Consider the following 25,190-nt stretch of genomic DNA (forward strand, 5'->3'; position numbering starts at 1 on the left):
GATAAATTCAGTATAATTACCAAGCCTGGTCAAAATACAAAACTCTCTTTATATAATAAACGTGTGAATTAATACATCACAGATTGTCCTCAACTACTGATCAACTAACTAATCAATAACAGGTTGAACTGGGAGATAAAGTTAAAAAGAGGCCAGACTGAGATGTTTTGAACATGTCCAGAGGAGGGACAGTGGGTATACTGGTAGATGGATGTTAGAAATGCAGCTGCCAGGAAAAAGACAAAGAGGAGATACATGGATGCAGTTAGAGAGGACATGGTTGGACTGAGGACAGAGTGAGATGGAGGAGGAGGACTTGCTGTGGAGCCCCCTGAAGAGGGAAAAGCCAAAAGAAGAAGTTAGTCATCAACTGTTGACTAAAAAAAATCGGTTTAGTTTTAAATGCTTTTTAGCACACTTTTGATCTTAAAAACACGTTAAAGGAAATTTTAGGCCTATTCTACTCAAAAAGTACTTCTTGAAAACTGATGAAGAGTCGCTTTAGACTTAGTTTTAACTGTGTTGAAAAACAAAAAGTTTGTAAACTCAATCATCCAGATAGATAAATCACAAAAAATGTTAAATCATGTGATCTGGACAAGTGTTTTAAAGGGAGAAACAGTTCGTCTTTCATCCGACCAACTTTTCTAAAACCTTGCTTTTCATTCATTTATTTGACACAGTTTTGATTTTGTTGTTTGAAAATACTGACGACCAGAACTGAGATGACTCAAGGACCGTTTCTGACCCTCAGATCCTCTTTTGAGAGTTAAAGGCTCATCGCTTTTAGAAATCCTGAGCACCAGCGACTGAGATATGTCACGATATTGATTTTATAGCAAGAACAAAATGTGAAAGAATGACATGATTTATAATGTTTTAAACAGTTTCCACCCACGTTCAGTCTGTGGATGTTTGAATCTACATTCCTGCTTTCTCTCCATCTGTGCAGGGTCCCAGTGGCCGTGGCACAAAGACCGCTCTACTAAAACCAACCCTGATGACTTCATGCTGAAGACACAATGCATCTCAGCCCGGCTGAGCTGAATAAAGCTTGTATGTGAGGTCATCAGGGCGAGCCAGGCCTCCGCAGCTTCACAACAGAGACAGGTCCGATCTCAGAGCAGCCACAGTGTTAAACTGACACTGGCAGAGCCTGCAGGTGTATGCAGGTAGTAAAAGAATGATGGAAAAATGTGACCAAAATGAGTCGCAATGAGCACAGGCTGCAGTGCAAAAAACATGAAAATATTGGTGGGGGGGTTTGTCGTTATAGAGGTTTGTGTTAAAACTATTAACGTGCATGGGATGTCAATTTTTTGTAATAAATATGAAATGTCTTTTTGGAGAGACAATAATAATAGGTATTGCGAGATAAAATGTCACGCCACAAAGATGAACAGTTGAGATTTTCTCATGCGCAGTGACAGGAAGTGATGACAAACGCCTGCACATAAACAGATCATTGCTACAATGACTAAAGACAGAGACAATAGAGAAGAATTTCATGTTTGATGAGTCACTATCAGGGAGAGATGAAGGAGTCTATGTTCAAGAGTCTAAGTTCAAATAATTAGAGCCTGACTGACGTATCGGTAGGGCCGATATTTTAAGCCGATATAGGCTTTTTGGACATATCAGTATCGGGGATTATTGTCCCATTATGCACCGATATAAACACTGGGAACAAGCCATGTCATTACTTGCAAATGGCGTAATTATACCATGTATCCAGCAGAGGGCACATGCAAACTACTTTCAAGCCATGGCCGTTCACTTTAAGTTTCACTTTCACTTTCAGCACTGCAGAAGCAGGGAGCAATACCGTGTAGCGTATTTTACTTAACAAAGCACGGTAAGTTTATTTTAACTTATTTGTAAAAAAAAAAAAACAACAATAACTTCTCTTCAATCCTCCAACTCGCTTTTCATTAGCTACGTGCCTCTCAAATTAGCAAGCTAACGTTTATATAACCTAGCATAGGCTTTTGCCTTGTAAAACTTTATTCAGAACAATAAATCTAAATAAGAGGTAAATATATATCAGTGTTAGTAACGTTATCTTTGTCAACCTCAAAGAAATGCATTGTTTGTCTGAAATCTTTGCTACTCTGCCAAAAAAAAAAAAAACACTGCTGCGGTCAATACAAATTAGATCTTCACCAAACGAGACTGACTGTTTAAACAGTGAACAGGGAAGAGTGTTTCTTTGTTTAATTTATATTATTGTAACAAACTTGATAACTTTATGGTGAATAGTGGAGAACAGAAAATGTGAAGGCATATTTGGAAGACTGTTTCAAGACATCAAGGGTTAAAACAGGTTTAAAAGTATATGTTTACTTAGATTCTTGAAGGTGGACAAAGCTCAAAAATGTTCAGCCAATATATCAGTTATCGGCATTAGCTTTCCCCTCCCAATATCAGTATCGGTGACAGCCAAAATTTCCATATTGGTCGGGCTCTACAAATAATGTTTCAATAAACAAAGACCAGAGACTTCCCCTTTTTAAAGAGTTCCCCTTTGATGTCACTTCCTGTTTCCCTTTGGCTACACAAGTTGAAAAGAATACGCCAGATATGTGATAAAATTAGTAAAATCATGAGTATTATGCCACATTTCTTAAATGTTAAGACATTTTGTTCCACTATTCAAAGGATATCCATGTCACGGGCACTTTTAAAACAAAGTTTTTAAACTGGGATGTCTTCAGAAACAATCTCTTTTAATTTCTTTTCAAACTGACCATTTGTCTCTGCTAGCTGCAGAAGCCCCAGGAAATCCCTTTGTACAATGTTTGGTGTCTTTGTTAAGCCAAAGGATTCCTATTATAATATAGGGCTGAAATTCTCTATGATATCACTTATGATCAATAAAAATTTAGTTTTTATGACACTTGTAAATAAAACTAGCTTGTTGATAGGTGATAAATCGCCAAATTTTAACAAACTACAAATCTTTTGGAAGCTTCTTAGATGGAGAATAAAAAAAACAACTCGATTTTTAAAAACTTCATCATAGTGACTCATTTTGCTGGCACAGGTCACAAATACTACTGAGGGGAAAAGAGGAAAACGTAAAGGTGGAAACTGAAAGGTTTATTAGAAACATAAAATGTGTTGCTATAAAAATAAAGACACACTTTGGATGATGTGGACAACATGGTCCAAAGGCTACACAACCTACATGTTTTATTCTCTGATTAAGTAATAATAAGTTTGCAATAACTGTCAAATTTTCCAGGAAACAGTTTTTTTTTTATTCCCAAGTTTCTCTAATTTCTATGTATATACCTCATATTCTATTACAGCTGTGATTTCCATGAAAAATGGTAAAGATCTTAAATGGAGTGGTAACACACACTGCATTACTGCACCAACAATAAGCTGGTGACATCAGTGTGCATGGCTCCATTATTAGACACAAGTGCTAGTCAGAGGATTTACTCTGCGAGGCAGAGTGTGCATGATGACATATGATCAGCAATGACACCCCATCTCCAAAAACAAGCAGCTCTATATAATTCAGTATGAGCACATCTGTTTAGAGTTGCTTCTTCTATGTTTTTAGTCTTCCCTTCATGTCTGATTGACTGAAATATTAAACTGTTGTCAACAACTTGCAGCGTTCGTTCTTCCTGGGTATTTTAAAGTTCAAGTGTCTTTAAAGTTTTTAAAGCGTACATTTGTGCAGTTATTTTATGTTATTTGTCTTGGAACTTTTTCTTCTGGTTCGTACAGTCCAAACTACAACAAAGAGAAAACATGACGTCCTGCAGATGTTTTTAGAGCTGCAGTAAAAAGACCACCGTGCCATCACAAAATAAACTTAAACTGTCTCGTGGTGGTTTTGAGACTTGGCCAGCAGAATTGTGAGTTGCAGCTTATCAATAGGAGATATTAGGCTGTCTCTGTGAACCAATAAACAGCAACATGAAGGTCACACGTTGAAAAAAATACTAACAAGTTAAATATGAGCTTGAAGCAAATGTGCTGTTAAAATATTACCTATAGTTTTCACTTGAACTATGATGACTTTTTGTGGTACGAATTATTTTAGTTGACAATATAAATCACTTTTTTCAGCTACTGCTCTGATTTGTTGATAGTTTTCTAATAGTTGGACCGCATAAAAGTTCTCTGATTCTCCAAAAAGACATTGTTCTGTCCACTATGTGTTATAGGTGAGACACTCACTCCTAACGATCTTCACACTACCACAACCATCCAGCAAGAACAACCTTCAACATTTTGTTTTGTTAATTTACTATTTGTTCAAATGTTATTATTAATTTTCTGTTGTCATACATTTATTTTTAACTATTTCACATGTAGTAAACGTGTTTTCTGTATGTGTTGGTTTATGTTTTCATCTGTGCCCAGTACATGTTTCTCTTAATAAACACCGCCTGGATAATGCATAGATGAATTACTCTTTGCTGTCAATAAGTACTGCGGCAGATGGGAAAGAAATATTCCAGAGAATTATATTTTCGTCAGTGCTGAGATTAAAAAAATAAAAAATACAGTGGTCCCTCTTTTATCGTGGGGGATCCGTACCCTGAAACGCCGCGATAAGTGAAAAATATAACTCTAAACGCTCTAAAAGAGCACAGCATGCCATGATTTCAGCTCTCTACATCCGGATGCACTCTCGGCCATGCCCACTTCTCCGCCCTTCTCTCAGAGCGGAGATCAGCTGACCAGCTGCAGGAGGAAGCTTCTCTCACATCTGTGGGCTGCACACAGGTGCAACATCATTTAAAATAATTTATTTTAAATTTTAAAAATCCATGCCGATCGTGCAGCCCATCCATCAATCAGCCAATTGTGTGTCACGTCCAATCTTACTTTGAAAAACCACGATAGTGAGTCCGCGAAAAACGAACCGTGAAGTAGCGAGGGATGACTGTTACCACTTCATAAAAATGTCTACAATTGATAATTTAAATTCAACACATTTTTTGTGTAAAAATTCTTCAAACCTACTTTAGACACTTTTTATTTCTCAGTCATTTTCAGATTAAGAATCATTTTAAATGTCAGAAGTCCTAATGACCCAGATTTCACCTGTCGGTCCTGTATGGCCCCGAGTGTTGTTTAAAAAAGACCAAGCAAAAACCCTCTACAAGGCTGTGTTCTATCTTCTCGGATGGTTAATGATTACAGAGTGTGAAACCAGGACCGGGAGCACTCGATCACTGGCTCTTATCAGCTCTGACCCTGAACAAAACGACTCCGATAAAAGCAACACTGTTAACGTGCTGTGACCGGCTCCTCGCTGGATCCTGTAAGAAACTCCTCCTGGACTTTCAACTCCTAAAGAGAAGCAATAAAAAGTAGATGAGGACTGACAACTACGTCTTTGTTCGTCCAGCAGTGTTATTTGTTAAAAATAGTGAGACTGGCCTCAGGTATGCAGGAACCTCAGTCTACCTGTTTACGGAAGAGGGCTGCCTGCATCATGAAGGACCTCACTCATCCAGCACACACACTTTTTGCCCCACTCCCCTCAGGAAGGAGGTTGAGGAGCATTAAGTGTAGAACCACTAGACTGAGGAACAGCTTCTACCCTGAGGCTGTTAGACTCATGAATCTCTAACTAGAATAATCACTGTGAAAAATCACATCATGTTGCTGCTGATCTGTTTCATGTTGCTGCTGATCTGTTTCATGTTGCTGTGTTCATGCGTGCACATCTGCTCACAGACTCATGTTCATGTTTGTGCTGATGTTCAATGTTTTTATGTTATGAGTGCTTAGTGTATATTTAGTTGATGTTTTTCTTAGTTCATATCTTAGATGTTATTACTGTTTTTCTTAGACATTTTATTGTTGGATGTAACTGGGACCCTGTGTACATAATTTCGCTCCACCACATGAACCACATGAGGTGCGGATGATAATAAAGAATCTCTGACTCTCTCTGACTTACTGCCTCATCACGCTCACCTTCCTATCTTTATACCTGATGATTACCTAAACGGGGCAGTAAGTCTCCTCCTGATGACCTATATCACTCGGCAAAAGATTTTAAATGTTGGAAAACAATTTGGCACAGAATTCATAAAGAACCACTTTAGTTTGTAATTTGAACACTGTATGTTTTAACTGCAGCTCAAGGTCAGTTTGGGGTCAAATTTTTTTTTTCTGTTTACTCTTTACGTCCCATGTAAACACAGTCTTATTGAACTGTGTTCATCACGCAGTTGACTCTTACCCATTCCTCCACATCTCTGCCCTCCGAGGCCTTCCCACCAACGAGAGGCTCGTCCCAGTAGATGTTTGGTTTTCCGTAGCGCCAGATCTTCCCTCTTGTCCTTTGCGCAAAGAAAGCAGTAACCCCCAAAGCGATCACTACCACGAATCCACACACCATGGCAACTCCCTGGAAAAGCAAGAACCATAGGATGAAATCTAGTACCGGTAACTCCTCCAGGAGATAAGATGTGCAATAAAACTTTTTTTGTTGATACAAAAAGAACAGAGACGCACATCTGTAGGAAAAACAAGGAGCTCATAAGGTCATTCAGACCAAAATAAAAAATTTAATAATCTCAAAAACTGAACTCATCCAACAAATAAAAATCAAACTATCTACAGGAAATGCTACAGACCTCCTGAGGGTCCACAAAGCAGTAATGGTACAGGTACTGGTTGTACATGGGGAATCCTCCCACCCCTCCCATCTGGGAGTAGCTGGTCTGGTAGAGGTTCTGGCACATCACGAGCATCGGATTGTACATCATACTGGAGGAGCTCTGAGCCATGGGGTTCACCCCGACAATGTACACGATGTTTATGATGCCCTGAAACAGACGTGAGATCAGTGCACGTTCAATAAGATGATGCTCGCTGCGGCTCTGCAATAATCTGACAACACGCTCGTATCACGTGGAGACACAAGGAGCAGCAGTCAGACCACAAACAGTCACAGAACAAAATGTAAGAACAGAATGAGACAGCCGTGTTGTACGCTGGGAATAAAAAAAGCTTGGTCAGAGTTTACGTGTTAGCAGGAATGATGGAAGAGTGTTTAATAAGAATAGCGTTAAAGTTTACCATCAATTTATTAAGCTAATAAAAGACGTAGAATTACATTGAAACCATCAGTTTGGACCAACTGTGATCATGCAGACGCTGCATGCACAATGAATGCAGCTGAGCCCAACAGGGTTGCCAGATAAATTTAAAGCATCTTTTATTACCCCCTCCTTTTCTGTGCACATGTTCAACAAACACAACACACAACTTATCTTAGAATATCTTTACTCAGCATACAGTATATGGCAGTTAAGATCAAAATACTATAATTTTAAAGCCACAGTACTATCGTTCATAATTTCTTATCTGGCAACCCGACTGACATGGAAGCTATAGCGTTTTTCATGTAAACCAGATAATTTTTTGTTTATTACCCCAATAAATATTGAAAAAAAACACTAACGTTTCTAGAGGTTGTTCTCGTGTAAGAACGTTTATGCTGTTTATGCTTTATAGAGTTGAATATCAGTGAGAATACTACACAAATAAAAATCACTTTTCTGTTTGGCAATTTGCAGGTTTCCAAGGTGCTCCAACCAAGTGTACAGCACTTTGGTTGGCCCCGTCACTGTTTAAAGTGCTTTATAAATAAAATTGTAGGGTATGGTATGGTATGGTATGGTATGGTATGGTATGGTATGGTAAATGGGGCCTTATAGTAGATAGATCACTTTGACTTGGACATTTTAAAAATAGCTCGCATGCTGAAAAAGTCTGGGCACCACTGCATTAGGTACTTCAGGATAGTTTTGTCTTTTCTGTTTATGCTTTATGGAGTTGAATAGTGAGAATACTACACAAATAAAAATCACTTTTCTGTTTGGTAATTTGAAGGTTATTAGTTGTTCCAAGAATTTCTCGAACCACAATGGGAGGCAGAGCTTTTAGTTTTCAGGCCGCTGTCCTCCAGGTCCAACAACCTGAGGACACCAGCAGCCTCTCTGCCTTCAAAAACAAACTAAAAACATATTTGTGACCCGTGCTGGCAAAATGAGCCTGAATGAGCACAGGCTGCACTGCAAAACATATTAAAACCTTGTTCTTTGTTGCCATAACTGAAATTTGCATTAAAAAATGAGTTTATATTAACTGCATATAGAAATGTCTGTAACTAAAATAACATAAAATCTTCCTAATCTACATTTAAGTCCAAGTTTTTGAACATGTCTTCTGAAATAAACCTTTTAACTCTAAGCTTTTTGAAATTAACCCTTTATTTCTGCTAGCAATGACAGCACCAGGAAATCCCTTCGTATAATGTTTGGCATCATTGTGAAGCTTGAGGATTCCTCTTTTTAAAAAAACAAACTGGAATCCCCAAACACATCACACATCCCTCCAGATAGAAAGTTTCTTTTTAAAGCAGAACTCTTATAAAAATAAATAAAAAGCTAGTTTGTTGCCTGGTGATAAAATTTCAAACTGCATATTGTTTTGAGGCTTTTAAGACAGATAATAAAAATAATAACAAAATGAATTTTAAAAATTCCTTATTATCACTCTTTTCACCAGCTTGAGTCACATTAACTTGAACGAGCTTGTCACTCGATGGATTCACAGAAACTGTTAAAAGATTTACTTGTTTTAATGTGTTCATCTTGTACTGTTTTATCCCAAGTTCTATTTTAGTGTATCCATGTGTTTTATATTATTATTATCATGCATGATTCAATCTGTTTTGTTAAACACACTAACTATATCAATGAAGTTTAGTTAAGCGTGGTTTTTATAGCATGCTCATTACGTCTCGTTACAGAAACAGCTGCTTCAGTGATGACTGTTAGATGAAACAATGTTTCAGCAGAGAAACGCTAATCTGAAGCACTTTATATTCTACACTCAAACCTGTGAGCTCAGCAGTCTGTACGTGTGCACGGTGGGAATTGTGAAAGATGAACTACAACTTAAGCCGCACTCAGTGCAAAGTAAATTTAATATTATCTTGAATTTAAATGTTTTTTAGCTGATGATGATTAACGATTACAGCTGTTTTGGCAAAGGATGGGAGATGATAAAGGATGCTTGACTGTGTAAATGTGAGCAAAAGTAAACACAAAGTTCTCACTTTTAAAGATAAACTGAGAGGTAAGACGTGTTTTAATGTCATGCATGTTCTACGTGCTGCAGTCCGTTAGTTTTTCTTACACTACAAAATTATTTTCTAGTCTGATGAATGATCACAGAACCACTCTCATATTTAAGGAAAACAGCCTCATAGACACTGAAAGGCCCAGAGAAAGGAAACCCCATCAGTTGTACATGAATACTCCTCTCAGTAAAAACGTTTCAACCAGTCATTTGCACTTTTTGTAAATTACGATTATAACTTAGAACGTATTGCTGAATATACAATAAATTAGCCTTACCTGCAGGATCGCCATAATAATGCTGCTTATCAGGAGGGCCAGGAAGAACTTCCTGCTGCGGACTGCGTTGGATTTTGAGAAGCTGGCTATAAAAAAGGACAGCGCTCCGATAAAGTTAATCGCTGCCATGGCGATCATGGCGGTTTTGGCCGAATAAGGAGAAACATAATTGCCATAGTAGTTTCCGTAGCCTCCGTAACCTCCTCCATAACCATAGCCTGAGCCGTAGCCTGAGCCGTAGCTTCCTCCCATGTATCCGCTGCCGTAGCCCATACCAGAACCGTAGTAACCCCCTCCCATCCCATACTGGAATTCCCACATGAGCGTTGAAGCCACACAGGCAAATATGGCCACGCAGAGCACGATCACTGTCGCCATCATGGCCTTGATGATCCCAGGAGGGGACAGCCATTTGTAGAAGTGCTGCGGTTTGTCCTCGATGTAGTAGGACCCCGGTGGAGGTGGGTACGCGTTGTAGTCGCTGTGGGGGCCATGCAAGCTGCCCGTAGGACCAAAGCCATTGTTGGATGGAGGGGTGTAGACCGGCGGGCTGTCGTAGTGCTGCTTGTCAAACATCGCTCCAGATGTGACCCCAACTGAAAACAGGAACAGCAAAATCAGAAGGATTTAGCTCAGAGGTCACAAACACCCAGCAGAAAACTAGGAAGTAAGGTTCGGCTGTTTTTCAGCTGAACTGATACGACTAAAGCTACGTGGAGAGATATGAGTAAGTCAGGCGTGACTTTTTATGATAATGAAGGATTTAGTTGCAGAGCGCTGTAAATGTTTCACCATTTCCAAACTGGGTGTGATTCCTGAGGGTAAAACTTAAACTTGTCTGTGCATTTCTTTGTTTCATACTATTGTGTCATATAATTTAATATATTTTATATTAATCAGGAAATCAGAAAAATTAAAGAAATGACCTGAGAGGTCACTGCACGAGATAACTCCCAGTTAGAGTGGAGATGCTGGTACCAGGACAGGGAGAGAAACCCAACAATACTTTCCTTTTTGCCTCCTCAGTCTGTAGGAGTCTCTCTCCCCGGCCCACACAATGAAAACACTTTGAACATTTCACAAACATTCATTCAGCTAAAAATTTTGTTTTCTGCAACAGATCTTAAAGGGAAATGCAACGCTGCAGTGTAAGTTACTTAACAATGCCCATTCTTCTGAACGGAGCCCTACAGGGAGTGGGTGGGTGACAAGTTCAACTGGGAAGTCGTGTAAACAGCAGGACAAAGTTACTTTGAGACAAATCAAACCTTTAATGTCTCAAAAACCCTCAAAACAAGCTGGTTTGTCAGGTCTCTCGTTGATCTCGGGCACACGGTCACCATCATTTGTAAAATCACCACCCACATAGCTAAACCTTCATACTTCCTTGATCCTAAAGTCATTAATTATTACGTTGGATCTGGACAATTGATGTACAAGACTTCAGTTTGGGACTTATTATTGTCAAGTTCCAGTCTTTGTAAAACTTCTATCCTTATTAGGACATTGTCGTTAATTTATGTGGCGTAACCATGACCCCCTGTCCTAAACTCAATTCACAACTTAGTCCTAAATCTAACACCTAACCCAAAAATTAGGTTCCACTGTATTAGGAACGGGACTACAGGTGCTGACAAGGCATGAGATTATACAAGAACAAAAATATTAAAATGGTAACAAAACCAACAACCACACAGAAACTGTGCAAGAAGAATAACCTTCACATCAATGTGAAGAAGACGAAGGAGATGGTCGTGGACTTCAGAAGGAACAAACACACCTACACCCCCCCCCCCCCCCCCCCACCCCCCAAAAAAAAAAAAAAACATAGGAGGATCTGCGGTGGAGGTTGTCAACGTGCGGCATGGAGGCTGCACAGCTGCAGAAAGTGGTGAAGGCTGCACAGAATGTTGGAGTCAGCCTCCTCACCATCACAGACATCTACACCTCCAGATGCAGGAAGAGGGCCACCTGCATCGTGAAGGACCTCACTCACCCAGCACACACACTTTTTACCCCGCTCCCCTCAGGAAGGAGGTTAAGGAGCATTAAGTGTAGAACCACTAGACTGAGAAACAGCTTCTACCCTGAGGCTGTTAGACTCATGAATCTCTAACCAGAATAATCACTGTGAAAACCACATCATGTTGCTGCTGATCTGTTTCATGTTGCTGCTGATCTGTTTCATGTTGATGTGTTCATGCGTGCACATCTGCTCACAGACTCATGTTCATGTTTGTGCTGATGTTCAATGTTTTATGTTATGAGTGCTTAGTGTATATTTAGTTGATGTTTTTCTTAGTTCATATCTTAGATGTTATTACTGTTCTTCTTATACATTTTATTGTTGGATGTAACTGGGACCCTGTGTACATAATCTCGTTCCACCACATGTACCACATGTGGCGCGAATGACAATAAAGAGACTCTGAAATCGTCAAAAACAATCGTTTTCTTTTATGTTTTTTTACTCTCGCTGGTAGCACAAGCAAGTCAAAGATGTTTAGTTTGCACTTATTTTAAAAAGAAAATAAAGTGCATTCTTTCACAGAGGGGTGTAGAAAGTGGGAGTGTTGCTTGATTCGGTGAAATTGTTCAGAACTATTTCAGTAAAAACGCCTCGTCTCGTTTGGGGAACTTCGACGACGACAAACTGAAAATCATTTTTGACTTTTTCTTGGCAGAAACGAAGATCGGTTAAATTTGTGACAGGTGTTTTTAACCGTGTCAACAAATCTGAAACGCGCTGACTTGGCAAATTATGGCAGTAACCGTGAGTTAGAGCAGAAAACAGGAGACGTTGCTCCCACTGTGGCGTCTCTGTGGGACAGTGGGGGGGGGGGGGGACACCCATCCATTCAGCAGCTCAGACATAAAGACAGATACAATCCCTGGCACTGCCCTCAGTTTCATAAGTCTTCTGCTTTTATGGGACGTGGACACACAGCAGAGGAGGCCTCGCCTCAGAGCCCCCACCTCTGCCCTCCCACCATAACTTCTTGCCTTTGTTTCGGGAACAGGAGGGGCAGAAGTCTGAGCTTCTTGTCACAGGAGCATTGTTGCCATGGAATCCCTAAAAAAAAAAACAGAAAAGAAAATTGGGGCACTGTCCAGGGATCATACAAGGGCTGCTCTGTACAACTCCTGTGGGTGAGGGAAAGAAAGAAAGAAAGAAAGCTGGGGGGGGGGACAGGTGGACGTTGTTCAGTATCAGGTGTCTTTTATTGTTGTTGTCCTGCAGGAGACTCTGCTCCAGTTTATTCCCTCCTCTGGAGTTTGATCATACAGATACCTGGCAGGAAATAATCTGTCCGGCTGATTATTTCCTGCCAGACTGCCCAGACGGCTCAGCGTCACCTTAAAGAGCCCAAATCCCAAAAATCTACCCCCGACGCAGATCAGTTCAACTCAAAGATCTGTTTGTTCTCCGCGTAGAACGGAAACTCAGTCGTAGCTGATTTAATCCAAGTAATAAGACGGAGTTGAAGGCAAATACGCAAACAGAATAGTAAAATTTAAGGCAGAAAAATACGAATGTGTTGTAAAGTTATAAAGCTTTAGTTTTTAGACAGCCCAAATAAAAGCTCATAATACATAAATGTCTGCGTGTACATTTGTCTGTTAACTCAGTTTTATAGACATTGAATTCAAGTTTGATATAATTCTGTAGCCGAGTCGTTCACAACACTTAGGACATCTCGCAGGACGTTTCTCATCATACGCTGGTTTGAGTCTGAAACTCTGGCGTGAAAGGAGGCGGGTGATATGCACTCATCTGAGGAACGCTGGGCGTTTATTTATGACCTATTGTTAATTGATTATTGGAGCACCTGCTGCAGAAAAGGAAGGCTGTTCAAACTTCCTGATGGAGGTTTTGCTCAGATCGTTCCTCGTAGTAGAAACAGCACAACAGCAGCAACAGTAGCACAGATTGTAGTGGTGTTTGTCTAAAGCTGGCACGCACGTCTCCTGTTTTTATTTTCAAGCCGGACAGAAAGCACAGAGTTCGGAGCGCAGCGGTCGGGTCACACACCCACCAGGCCTGACCTCCGGTGCAACACAGAGACTCTATCATCTGAGGCCGATGAAGGAATTCCAGTTGTACGGTCACATGCCTCACATCTGTCAAAAACAATCAAACCCCCGGCCCGACGCAGGACTGGGACCCACTGACACACCAAGGAGTCAGTCAAGACTTCCTGCACCCCCCACCCCCCCACCCGTGCTCTCCTGGGAAACATAATCCGATTTTCTGTAATAAACGGAACATGTTGATGTTTCCACACGTGACTCAGCATTTACATTAATGTTTTTATGGAGTTTTACTTTGATGTTTCTGAGCGTTACAACTTACAAAATGTTCAGCTCAGAATGACGGACTATCACTTTTAGGTTTTGCAACTTTTATTCTTTTCTAAATATTAATATGTTTTATACTTTAATAATAATTCCTCTCAGATATATATTGACATCAAATCATTTAAAAACATTGTTCCCTTTGAAAGCTTCACGGTATTTGTGCTACTGTTCTTGTTTTTATGCTACTTTTAGCTACTTTTTGATAGCATATCACAACTTTTAGTTTTTAGCTAGCATTTAGTTACTTTTAGATAGTGCTTTGATAATTTTAGCTATTATCTAGTGTTTGCCAGCTTTTAGTTAGTACCATACCATACCACTTTATTTATAAAGCACTTAAAACAGCTACAAAGCCAACCAAAGTGCTGTACAGACAAAACAACAGGTAACACACAAAGCAAAATACAAAATGAGGTAAATCAGAATATAGACAATATAGACTTTTAGTTAGTTTTGTCTACTTTTACCTGTTAGCTATTCTTTTGCTACATTTGCTAGCATTTAGCTAGCGCTGTGCTACTTTTACCTTGTAGTCTTTTTGCTTCTTTTAGCTAGTTTTGCTGCATTTAGCTACTGTTTTGCTACTTCTGCTTTTAAAAGCATTTTTCTTCTTATAACTAGCATTGTGTTTCTTTTAGCTTTCAGCTCCGTTTCAGTTTTTCTGCAAATTTCAGCGCTCAGCATTCACACTGCGTTTCCATTTCTGCAGATTAAGTGAACATTTTAAGAGACTTGTGTGATGGATATAAAAACAAGTTGAATGCTTTTTTTTCTATAATTTAAAAATCAAAATACAATAAAGCATCCAGTTTCACATGGAAGAAAATTAAAAGTTGACTGGTTTCCTAATTTGACCAATAAATGATCATGAGAGTACAAATACACAAAAATTAGGAGTTGGTGGATTAGCTGTGGCGGCCATTTTGAATAGGGCTGACTTTGTAAATCAGTAGAGCCCAAATAATTATTTCTGAAACCTTTATTAAAATCCGACAGCTGAAATTAATTAAAAGTTAAAACTTCCTGCAGGGCTTCTGTTGAACCCATGTGCAGGTGAAATCAATTAACAGCTGTAATTAATCACTAATTACTGTGGCTAACGCTTAATCACTTAAAAAGTTCTATATTAAAAACATACTGCTTTAAAAATTATTGCTCTCTAGATATAACAATAGCCTATACTCTTTTACCATATTCATCAGGTTATAGTGATGGAGCTCCACTTTTGCTTCAAAATACAAATTTAAACTCACTGTTGAGTATTTCAAACCCTGTTTATTTATTGTGGGTGATGTCTCTGGTGGTTAGTTGTTGTTTTGAACCGATTCATTTGTGAAATAAACACCATGTTGGCTCAGACAAAGTTGTTTTTTTGTTTTTTTAAGTGACCCACCTGTCGAAGAAAAACATCTTAACTCACAGTTCATTTACAAGATGCACGCGCAGGGACCTCAAAAGGTCATTAAAAACACATAAAAGTGTAAAAGAAACTGTTTTGTCTTGGTCAATAACAGTGAAATCTGAAGTTAATCCACTTCTTGTGATTTTCTTACCTGCTTGGAGGAGTTGGAGGGAGGGAGGCTCTCTGGACCAGAGTCAGGTCGAGTTTCCTGTTCAGATTCTCCTTAGGACCAAAGACGGACTCGGATTTATGGGTTTGTCAGAACCTCAACTCGGTCTTGAATGACTTTGGTACTTTGAGCAACGCTTTGTTCTTTCGTCTCGGACAGAGTGAACGGTCTTTTCCAGCCTCTCCGCTTTAGTCCCGCCTGTCGGCGGAGAGACGTCCCGCCGCTGCACCGCCGCTTTCTCACCGCTAGAGGGCAGCATTTCTTCTGACGGCCGCGTCACCGTGGCCAGGGGGTCCATTTCTACCTTTTTTTATTATTATTAAGTTTTTATCAACATTACAAACATTGGTATATTAACAGGTACAAAGGCAATATCGTTCAAGCATAAAAAAAGAACAAGACAAATATATTTACAGATTATATAGATAAATTCACATGAAGTTTTTCTAGAGTTTTCTTTCAAGTTCCTTAATTGTGGTGCTAAAGTTCATTGTTGAAGTGGGTTATGTTTGGCTTGGAGTTTGACCACTTTTTCTTGTGAATGTGAAATTTTCCCAGGAGAAGTAGAACTTGGGTAACTCGTACCCGGAAGTCCAGTGTCGCGCCATATTGTGTCCCCCTGTTTCAGGAGCGCGCAGAAAACAGAGTTGGAGAGCATTCCTCTGTCAGAATCTGGACACCATCCCCTAAAAAATATATTTTTCCATTATCAACAGTTTTATTAACATACCCACCAAGTTATGATTAGTTGTCCCTTTGATTTCAGAGGGAACACAGATTCTGCTAGTCTGAGTAAACCCCACCATCAAAATGTTCCTCAGGGGTTGTCCTCACCTACCTCCATGTCCTCTCTAACTGCATCCATAGATCTCCTCTTTTGTCTTTTTCCTAGCAGCTGCATTTCTAACATCCTTCTGCCAATGCCTCCTCTGGACATGTCCAAACCATCTCAGTTTGGCTTCTTTATCTCCCAGTCCATCAACCTGTGCTGGACCTCTGATGATCTCATTCCTAATTGTATCCATTCACAAGGAGAACCTCATCATTTTCAGCTCTGCTACTTCCAGTTCAGTCTCTTGTCTTTTTTGTCAATACGGTCTCCAAACCAGATAACAGCTGGTCCCACTAATGTCTTAACAAAATTTTACTGCCACCTTTTTGTCACAAATCACACCTGAAACTTTATTCTATTCTGCCCGAGCTCTCATCTTCACCTCTTTGTCACACTCCCTGTGACCATCCACCCTTGAAGTCCTGCCTTTGTGACCTCTGCTCCTTGAAGCCTCCACTGTTCCACCTGTCTCTCTCTCATTCTCACAGGTGTAGGCCTACCCTGTCTTGCTGCAGCAGACTTTCTTTTCTCATCTGTGCGTAGTACCTCCACCTCTCCAAGTTCTCATCGTGGCAGATTCCTGCTGTGATTTAATGTGTTCAGCTCTTTTTATTATAACGGTAAAGGGGGGTAGATACTCTGGGAGTAAAACCAGCACTAATTTAAAACCCTGAACATTCAATAAACCAATCTTAGTGGGTACGGCCGAGGGTTGATGTTACACCAGACAGTTTCACTTTGTGTTGTGGAGGACACTTGAAAAGTCAAATGTGGATTTAAACCGGATAATCTTTTTTATGATCCAATTTTGAAGATAAAAAATAAACAGAGAAAAGTATTATGATAAAGCTGGGATTATTCAATATTCAGTCCATCGGTTTGGTATTTCTGGAGTTTGTTTGAAGCATTTTGCTCCAGTCGAAGAACTATAAGATAAAAATTACATGAGTTATCAATCCATATAACATATTATTTTATTTAAAAGACATCTCTATTTAATTTGAGTAAAAATAATTAGCGTCACTGTTTTTACTGGAGCATCAGGTGGTGTTGTTAGAGATTATGCATGTCCAAATCCACGTATAATCAATAAAAACAGATTTTATAGTGCATGTGTTTAAATTCTAACAATACTTTCATATTATAAGGTTTAGTAAATATGATGTCCAAAACAACATTTTAGTTTATCTGTGTGGAACATTTTCACTGCCTAAAGTGTGTGTGTTTCTGTGACCTGATGTTAGTCGAAGACCACGAGGAGGGAAGTGCGTCAGGAGACAGAGAGAGAAGAGGAAAGTCAAGAAGGACTGAGGGTTGCAACTCTAAATGTGGGGACAATGACAGGCAAAGGTAAAGAGCTGGCTGACATGATGCAGAGAAGGAAGGTAGACGTTTTGTGTCCAAGAGACCAAGTAGAAGGGCAGCAATGTATATATATATACCGGTACTGTATATATTTAAATTTATTCATTCAGAATTAATAATACGTATTTATACTTATAACTGGTATTACTGGAGTTGGATTTTTTTGTTGTTGTTGTAAAAGCCTTAAGACCATGTTTAAGTTTAAGACCATGGTTGATTTATGACAATAAAAGCATGAAACATCAAACATACTTTTTATAAGCCGTTTTGTCAGCAGCACTGCATCGTTGCAGATCAACCCTCCATACTAATAGATTTTACAAGATCTTAATTTAAAACTTTGGCACAAGATACAGTAAATGTTTTCAAGAAATGCTCGTTTATTTTTTTATTCAATTTTGACAAATTTTTTAACATTTTACATTTATAGTACTTTTGTTTTAAATACACTGTCATGCTGCAGGAAAAAAAAAGTTTGTCCTAGAAATGCTTTAAAGGTTTACATTTGAAAAGTTTTTTTTAGTCATCCTCCTCATCATCATCATCCTCATCCTCCTCCTCTTCCTCTTCTGACTTAACCATTTCATCCCGTGCAGCTTGCTGCTCTTCTAAAGCTTTTTCCAGTTCTTGCTCATCCTCCGGTGTTGGATCCAAAGCCTCTGTGATTTCTGGTCCACTGGGATATTCCTTCTGTGGTGGTGGGGGCAGAGGCGGACTGTACTCTGTCCCTGCCTTCTTCAAACCCCATCCAATATAAATGTTCTCAAATTTTCTGAACGAAAACAACAAATGGCCGTTAGTTCTGAATCCAAAGTCAAGCTGAGCAAAAATACAAATATAATACATATTGCAAATACAAATATGAGTTGACAGTTACTTTCCACAAGCGTAGTAGGCATGTGCTCCTGGCCAGAGGTTAGAGCGCAGCACTGCTATAGCGTGCTGGGGGGTGAGAGTGGACGACAATCTGGAGGTCCAGGGAGGAGTGTTGAACAGTTCTGAAGGACAAACATCCAGAAATCTTCTCAGAGGACTGTACATAGAAACACAAAGGTGTATTTAAAAAAATTAAAACAGCTGCATGTTGGCCCCAAACTTTAGGATTTATCCTAAAGGAAAGTCTTGAGTCTCCTCCGTGAATCACCTCCTTATCGTGGTGGAGGCATTTGTGTGCCTGAATGAGGAGCTTTGCTGTCAGGGGATATTGTAATTGCTCCTGGTAGGGTCTCCCAAGGCAGGTTGGTTCTAGGTGACAGGCCAGACTAAGAGTGATTCCAAAGACATATGAACAAACAAGAACAAGGAGCTCAGTGTCCCTTGCCTTGTGGGTTAAGCCCCCAGTATACTGCCGCGTACATCCATACGCAGAGGTACGCATGTACGTACGCAGAGGTACGTGCGTACCCCCCGGGGCATGTCCGTGCAAAGCTCAAATTTTTACGACCGCATACGTGTACGCGGTGTCGCACAATAAACTGCCCGGCGACGGACTGTTTTGTATGCGACACCAACGTATTAAATTCCCCTTCTTCATCTCTGATCTGGCCTTTTCTTTTGTTTTTTTGCCAAGAGGCAGTGATCCCTTCCTCCTCCGCTGATGCCGTGACTGAAATGGTGAGAAATGAAGGAATTTGTCACGAGCAAATTAAACTCAGGTCCAGCGTGGCTGCGGGAGGGTCTGGAGATTTCCTGTTGGGCTGGTCTGATGTGTGGGCTGCAGAGCCAGCACTCTCTGTTTTATTTTGTTATATCTTTTTATTAACAACATATAAACACAGAACACCGCTGCGGCGGAGGCTGCCAGCGCTCGCTTTTTTTTCTTTTTTCCGACCTGTCAATCAATCCAGTAGGCGTGTCAGCAAATGACCAATCGGCGACCTCAATTTGTCCCGAAGGTAAACGGCCCTCGTCTGTGAAGCTGCTCTGCAGCTGATCGGGGTGAACGCTGGAGTATCATGCCTGAACACTCTACGTACAGTACACGCGTACGTACGCGTGTACGGACGTACGCTGCAGTATACTGGAGCCTTTACTGGGGCCCCACCCTGGAGCCAAGACTGGGGGAGGGGCTCATCAGTGAGTGCCTGCTGACCAAGTCTCTACCCTTGGAGTCTGGCTCATCCTGAACGAGCAACAGGGACTTACCTTCATGTGGGTTCACCACCTGCAGGAGGGACCACACAAGTCAGGTGCATGATGCTATGGGCAGTGGTCAAAGGCAGGGGCCTTGGCGTTCTGACCCTGGCTTACCAAAGCTGGCTCTTAGGACATGGAACGTAACCTCCCTGGTTAGAGGAGGTTGAGAGGTACCGACTAGACAAAGTTGGGCTCAACTCGACGCACAGAATGGGCTCTGGAACCAAGCTGGACCTTATTCATCTCTGGAGTTGCATGTGGTGAGAGGCGTCGAGCTGGTGTGGGTCTACTTTTAGCCACCGTAATTGGTGCCTGTGTGTTGGAGTTTTCCCCGTTTGATGAGAGCGTGGCTTCCCTGCGCCTTTGGGTGGGGGGACGGGTTCTGACTGTTGTTTGTGCCTATGCTCCGAATGGCAGTTCAGAGTATCTGGCCTCCTTGGAGTTCTTGGCAGGGGTGCTGGAAGGTGCTCCAGCTGCGGATTCCTTTATTCTGCTGGGTAAATGGAATGGACTGGACTTATAGAGAATCTTTCTATTTCATCAAGACACTCAACGCACTTTACACTACAATCTGTGCCCTCATTTACCCATTCATACAACACTCTACTAGATCTGTTGTGGTTGCTGATCTTGTGCTGCTCATTTATTTCACGCAGCTGTGTTCATTCATATTCATCTGCTCACAGACTCATGTTCGTGCTGCTGTTGTTCAGCATTTTGTTTTTGTACTACTAGTGCTTAGCATATTTCTTAGTTCATATCTTAGATTTTATTACTGTTTTTCTTTACAATTTATACTTTTGTTGGATGTAACTGGGACCCTGTGTACACAATTTTGTTCCACCACATGTACCACATGTGGTGTGAATGATAAATAAAGAAACTTTGACTTTGATGTATGCCAAGACTAATCAATGCTTTTAGATCATATTCATACACCGATGGGACGCACATTGAGGCAATGAAGGGTTCAGTGGCTTGCCCAGGGACACTTCAGCATGTGACTGTTGGTGGAATCGAACTACCAACTCTCCCATTGAAGGATTATTGCTCTAATCACTCAGCCACAGCCACCCCTAACTGCTGGGGGACTTCAATGCCAACATGGGTAAAGACAGTGTGACCTGTAGGGGCGTGACTGGGAGGAACAGCCTCTGATCTGAACTTGAGTGGTGTTCTGTTGTTGGACTTTTGTGCTAGTCGAAGTTTGTCCATCACGAACACCATGTTCGAATATAAGCAGTGGTGTAGTCTCTGCGATACGCAGATATATGGAATATACCCACTAAAAAAGCTTAATAATTTCAGTATACCCATTTAAAAGTGCCCAGTGATACATAACATATCATTGGGCATGTGTCATTGATACATTAAACGCTTCCGTTACAATCTGTATGCAATGTTTGTTTATTACAATCGCTTACTCAGCAAATTATTATATAATTCTATACTTACTACTTAATACTTGAACATGTTTTGATACGGTTTTATAACTTCTATAACATGTTTTTAATACAAAACCAACTGTTGAACAAATTTTGTTGCACATTTATTCAAATATAAGCATCAGAGAAATTTGGAAATTTTCAATATGCTTAAAAATCAAAATAAATTGACAATTACATTGTACTAACCAGTGTACTGTAGTGATACACGTGAGGTACGTGTCACTTGTTGTATGACAAATATATGTGTTATATATATGCATACAATATTCACGAGTTCTTCATTTTTCTGACTGTAAATGCCGTGCATTGAATTTAACAGAAATGTGAACGAGAGACGTTATTTATCTTTGACCCATCAAATGAATGGAATCATTTATTTTCAAAATCAAAGTTTAACATCAAACATTTACATTAATTTGGCAAAATATGAAAATAATAACAGACAGTTTCACAGAAAATGAACTTCAAATCACTCGGCGGTGATTTGAGGACTTTGCTTCAGATATTCCTAAAAATATCTGTACTGATTTATGAGAGAGAAGAGTTTAAGATTAAATTGAGATTTATCTTACAGAGGAAATGTGTGAGGGAATTTAATCTGTTTGACCAGAAGTTGCACGCTCCGTCAGATCTCCAGCCTGTCCACGGTACACTTTAGTCGAAGAAGAGGCCGTTACCTGATTGATGATAGATCAGCTCAGTAAGAATCCTTTTCAACTGATATCAGCGTCTCCGTTGAAAACAGCTAAAATCCTCGAAGAGTCGTGCGTGGTTAGTTCAAAACAGAATTATAATCCCAAAACCTCTGGATTCTTCATTGCTCTGAAACTTTCAGAACCGGCTGCACTCTCAATCTGCTCATTCTGTTGGACTATCGGACCTGTTGTCAGCTCCCAATCCAACATCTCTCAGAACTCTCAAACTCTTGGAATTCTGAAAATCTCTCGAAATCTGACTTGAACTGGGAAGTGCCACATTTTATTTGGGTCGACTTCCTGTTCAGTTTAGAGCTTTCTGATTCGTGGAAGGACCAGAAAGAGGAGTGTTTTTGACGTAAGGTGTTTATCAACAGTCGAGGTCAGAGAATGAAACTTGTTTAACATACAGAAAAGATTATTGCAGAAGCAGCAGACTTTTTGGAGTCTACTCTTAGTAATCTTCTGAAAAAGTTTAAACATGACATTTCTTCTTCAGTAAACATTTTAGTTGACCGAAGACCAACCTTTCACATACTTACGACAGCTTGCTCATTTCAGACAGAAAATCAAGAAAGGCATATTCAGGTGATTTCTTCTCTGAATGAGGAACAAAAATCATTACTTACTGTTTATGTAAAATAAAATTAGTAGTTCTTTTCAACCTGTAAAGCATTGAGTGAACTAACACAATTTGATTATCAAAACATTTGTAAGACAGTAATGATTATAAAGAATTGTCTTTTCTGCTTGATTAATTCAAGAAAGAAAGTTCATCAGATGGCCCAGACTCATTCAGATCAATGAAAATAACAGTCTCTGTCCATCTGGTAGATTTGAGGTCATCTGGTTCACTACAGTACTTTGGTTTCTAAGAACAGTGTACCCACTACAAGGCGGCTGTGGCTGAGTAGTTAGAGCAGTCGTCCTCCAATGCAAGAGTTGGGGGTTCGAATCCACCAGCTGTCACATGCCAAAGTGTCCCTGGGCAAGACACTGAACCCCTCATTGCGTCTGATGTGTGTCCCATCAAGTGATAAAGCTCTGATTAGTCTCTTTAGAATGATTTGTTCAATTAGCTTCGTAGAGATCTAGTAGAGAGCTGTATGAATGGGTAAATGAGGACACAGGTTGTAGTGTAAAGTGCTTTGAGTATCTTGATAAGATCGAAAGGCACTATATAAGTACAGTCCATTTACCATTTACAAAAATGTAGACTACACCAGTGAATATAAGGGTGTCCACAAGTGCAATTGGCGCCAGGGCGTCCTAGGTTGTAGATCGATGATTGATTTTGTAGACCGATGTCATCTAATTTGCAGCCGTTTGTTTTGGACAATCAAATAAAGAGAGGAACTGAGCTGTCAACTGATCACCACTTGGTAGTGAGTTGGCTCAGATGGCGGTGGAAAATGCCGGACAGACCCAGTAGACACAAACATGTAGTGAGGGTTAAAACGCCTGGCAGAAGAACCTGTCAGGAAAATCTCCAACTCGCACCTCCAGGAGAGATTTAACTGTATCCCAGCTGAGGTAAAGGACATTGAGTCTGAGTGAGCCATGCTCCGCGCCTCAGTTCTTGAAGTGGCTGCCTTGAGCTGTAGCCACAAGGTTGTCTGTGCTTCTTGCGGTGGCCATCCTAGAACTCAGTGGTGGACACACCGGGTTAGGGAGGCTGTCAAGCTGAAGGAGACCTAATGAGCCTTGTCGGCTGCTGAGACTCTGGAGGCAGCTGAGAAGTACTGGAGGGCCAAGCGGTCTGCAGCTTTGGCTGTTGCTGAGGCTCGACCGGATCGACCCCCTGGACCATCAACACCAAAATGTGGGTAGGAAAGGTGAAGCATCCCCACCTGCCTTCACCCTCATTTGCCCCACTCTGGGCCCTTGAGCAAGGCTCTTAACTCCCACCATCTGCTCCCCTGGGTATTGCCCTATATGGCAGCCCTCTGCTCCACACAGAGGGCTGCGGTAAAAGGGCATCCAGCGTGAAAACAATTGCAAAGTCTTTATGTGAGTTAATTTACTGTGGCGACCCCTGAGGAAGGGAGCAGCTGAAAGAAGAAAAACAAGGATTCATCACATAACTGTAACCTAAAAATGTGTAACAGCTTCTGACCTGCATCCTTGGAGAGAGAAGTAAGCAGGGGAGGTCCAACTTCTGGTTCTGGCATATCATGCTCCTCTTCATCTTCCTCATCATCTTCTTCCTCCTCACTTGGGTCTTCTTTGGATTTCACAGCCAGGTTGGCCCAGACACAGCGGCCCTGCAGCCAAAGGTTCACACAGTAAATAAATGTAGAACATTCTCACAGACCACACAGAGGAGCTGTGTACCTGCTGCAGGATGTGCTGAACATGATGCACCCACATGGACAAAGATGTCATTTCATCGACTGGAATTTCCTCGAACTCAAGATTTACTTCGCAGTCTAACTGGGACAACTCATCTGCCTCATCATCTTCTTTTTCCACTAGCTGGTAGAAGCCCTTGGGGCTGACCTGTGTCCCTGCGGAGATCCGAGCGATCTGCGCCCTCAGGTAGTATGCCTCGTTTCCGGGGAAGGGTGGGTAGCTCAGAATTGGGTTGTCTAGTCTTCCGGTGAAGAACTTGCGGATCTGCCGAGCAGTAGAGATCTGAGCTGGTTTGACTGAGGGGAGTTTCACCCAGGGAAGACCCGGTTCATTGCACACGTAGTAAACATATTTATTAGCACCAGTTCCATTGACTTCCTTTGGTGCCTGAGGTGGGGGTTTATAGGTGGATTGAGGAACTGGATATTTCTGAAAAAAAAAAAAAAAAAAAAAAAAAAGAAGAAGACAAAAATAATCCAAATTAATGATTTTCAGAAATAAATATCTTTAAATTGAGAAAAAAAGAGAACTGAAAATGATCTACACAAAAATAAAAATAAATGAACGCAAGTGCTAGCATAACTTAAAGGATTTAATACTCCCACTGCCGTTGATAGTTTGAAACCGACATTCTCTCTTGTTGAGAAATGAGATTTATCCTTTAGGTCAATCCCTGACAATAACATTATGCACACGCTCGTCGAAATCTGTTAACGCTTGAATATTGTGTTGAAGACGACTCTCAGCTGCCACCACAAGAAGTTGTAGATTATTATCTGCAAAACTGACAGATGGAAATTAGAACAATTTTTGTGTTTGGTAATGTCACTTAGGTAAAGAGTTAACTTCAAAAATTAATCAGTTGTAAATTTACATTCACCAAGTACTTTTTGGAGAGACAGCAAGCTCAAATCGCAGCAGCAGCACCCATACTAGCACTTCCAGTGTCAACTGCCACATTGTCTCTGGTTTCAGTGGCACCTGCCACAGATTTACTGGCACCTGCCACAGATTTACTGGCA

General features: G+C 40.6%; 2 protein-coding genes across 5 annotated transcripts in view; both read right to left on the reverse strand.

The window, feature by feature from the left end:
• The window catches only part of LOC119430551 (occludin), a 27,328-nt gene extending 11,831 nt beyond the window's left edge, over positions 1-15,497 (reverse strand). The window contains exons 1-4 of the mRNA XM_037697977.1: positions 15,323-15,497; positions 9,411-10,006; positions 6,618-6,809; positions 6,221-6,388 (exon numbers count right to left, since the gene is read on the reverse strand). Coding sequence (XP_037553905.1) covers positions 6,221-6,388; positions 6,618-6,809; positions 9,411-9,986 — 936 coding nt within the window. The 5' untranslated portion in view covers positions 9,987-10,006; positions 15,323-15,497. The remainder of the gene's footprint in view (positions 1-6,220; positions 6,389-6,617; positions 6,810-9,410; positions 10,007-15,322) is intronic.
• Positions 1-25,190, reverse strand: part of csnk1g2b (casein kinase 1, gamma 2b) — a 110,904-nt gene that overhangs the window by 37,741 nt on the left and 47,973 nt on the right. The window lies entirely within an intron of this gene.

Source organism: Nematolebias whitei, chromosome 3, assembly GCF_014905685.2.
Source record: "Nematolebias whitei isolate Nwh7 chromosome 3, NemWhi1, whole genome shotgun sequence".
Taxonomy (NCBI): Eukaryota; Metazoa; Chordata; class Actinopteri; order Cyprinodontiformes; family Rivulidae; genus Nematolebias; species Nematolebias whitei.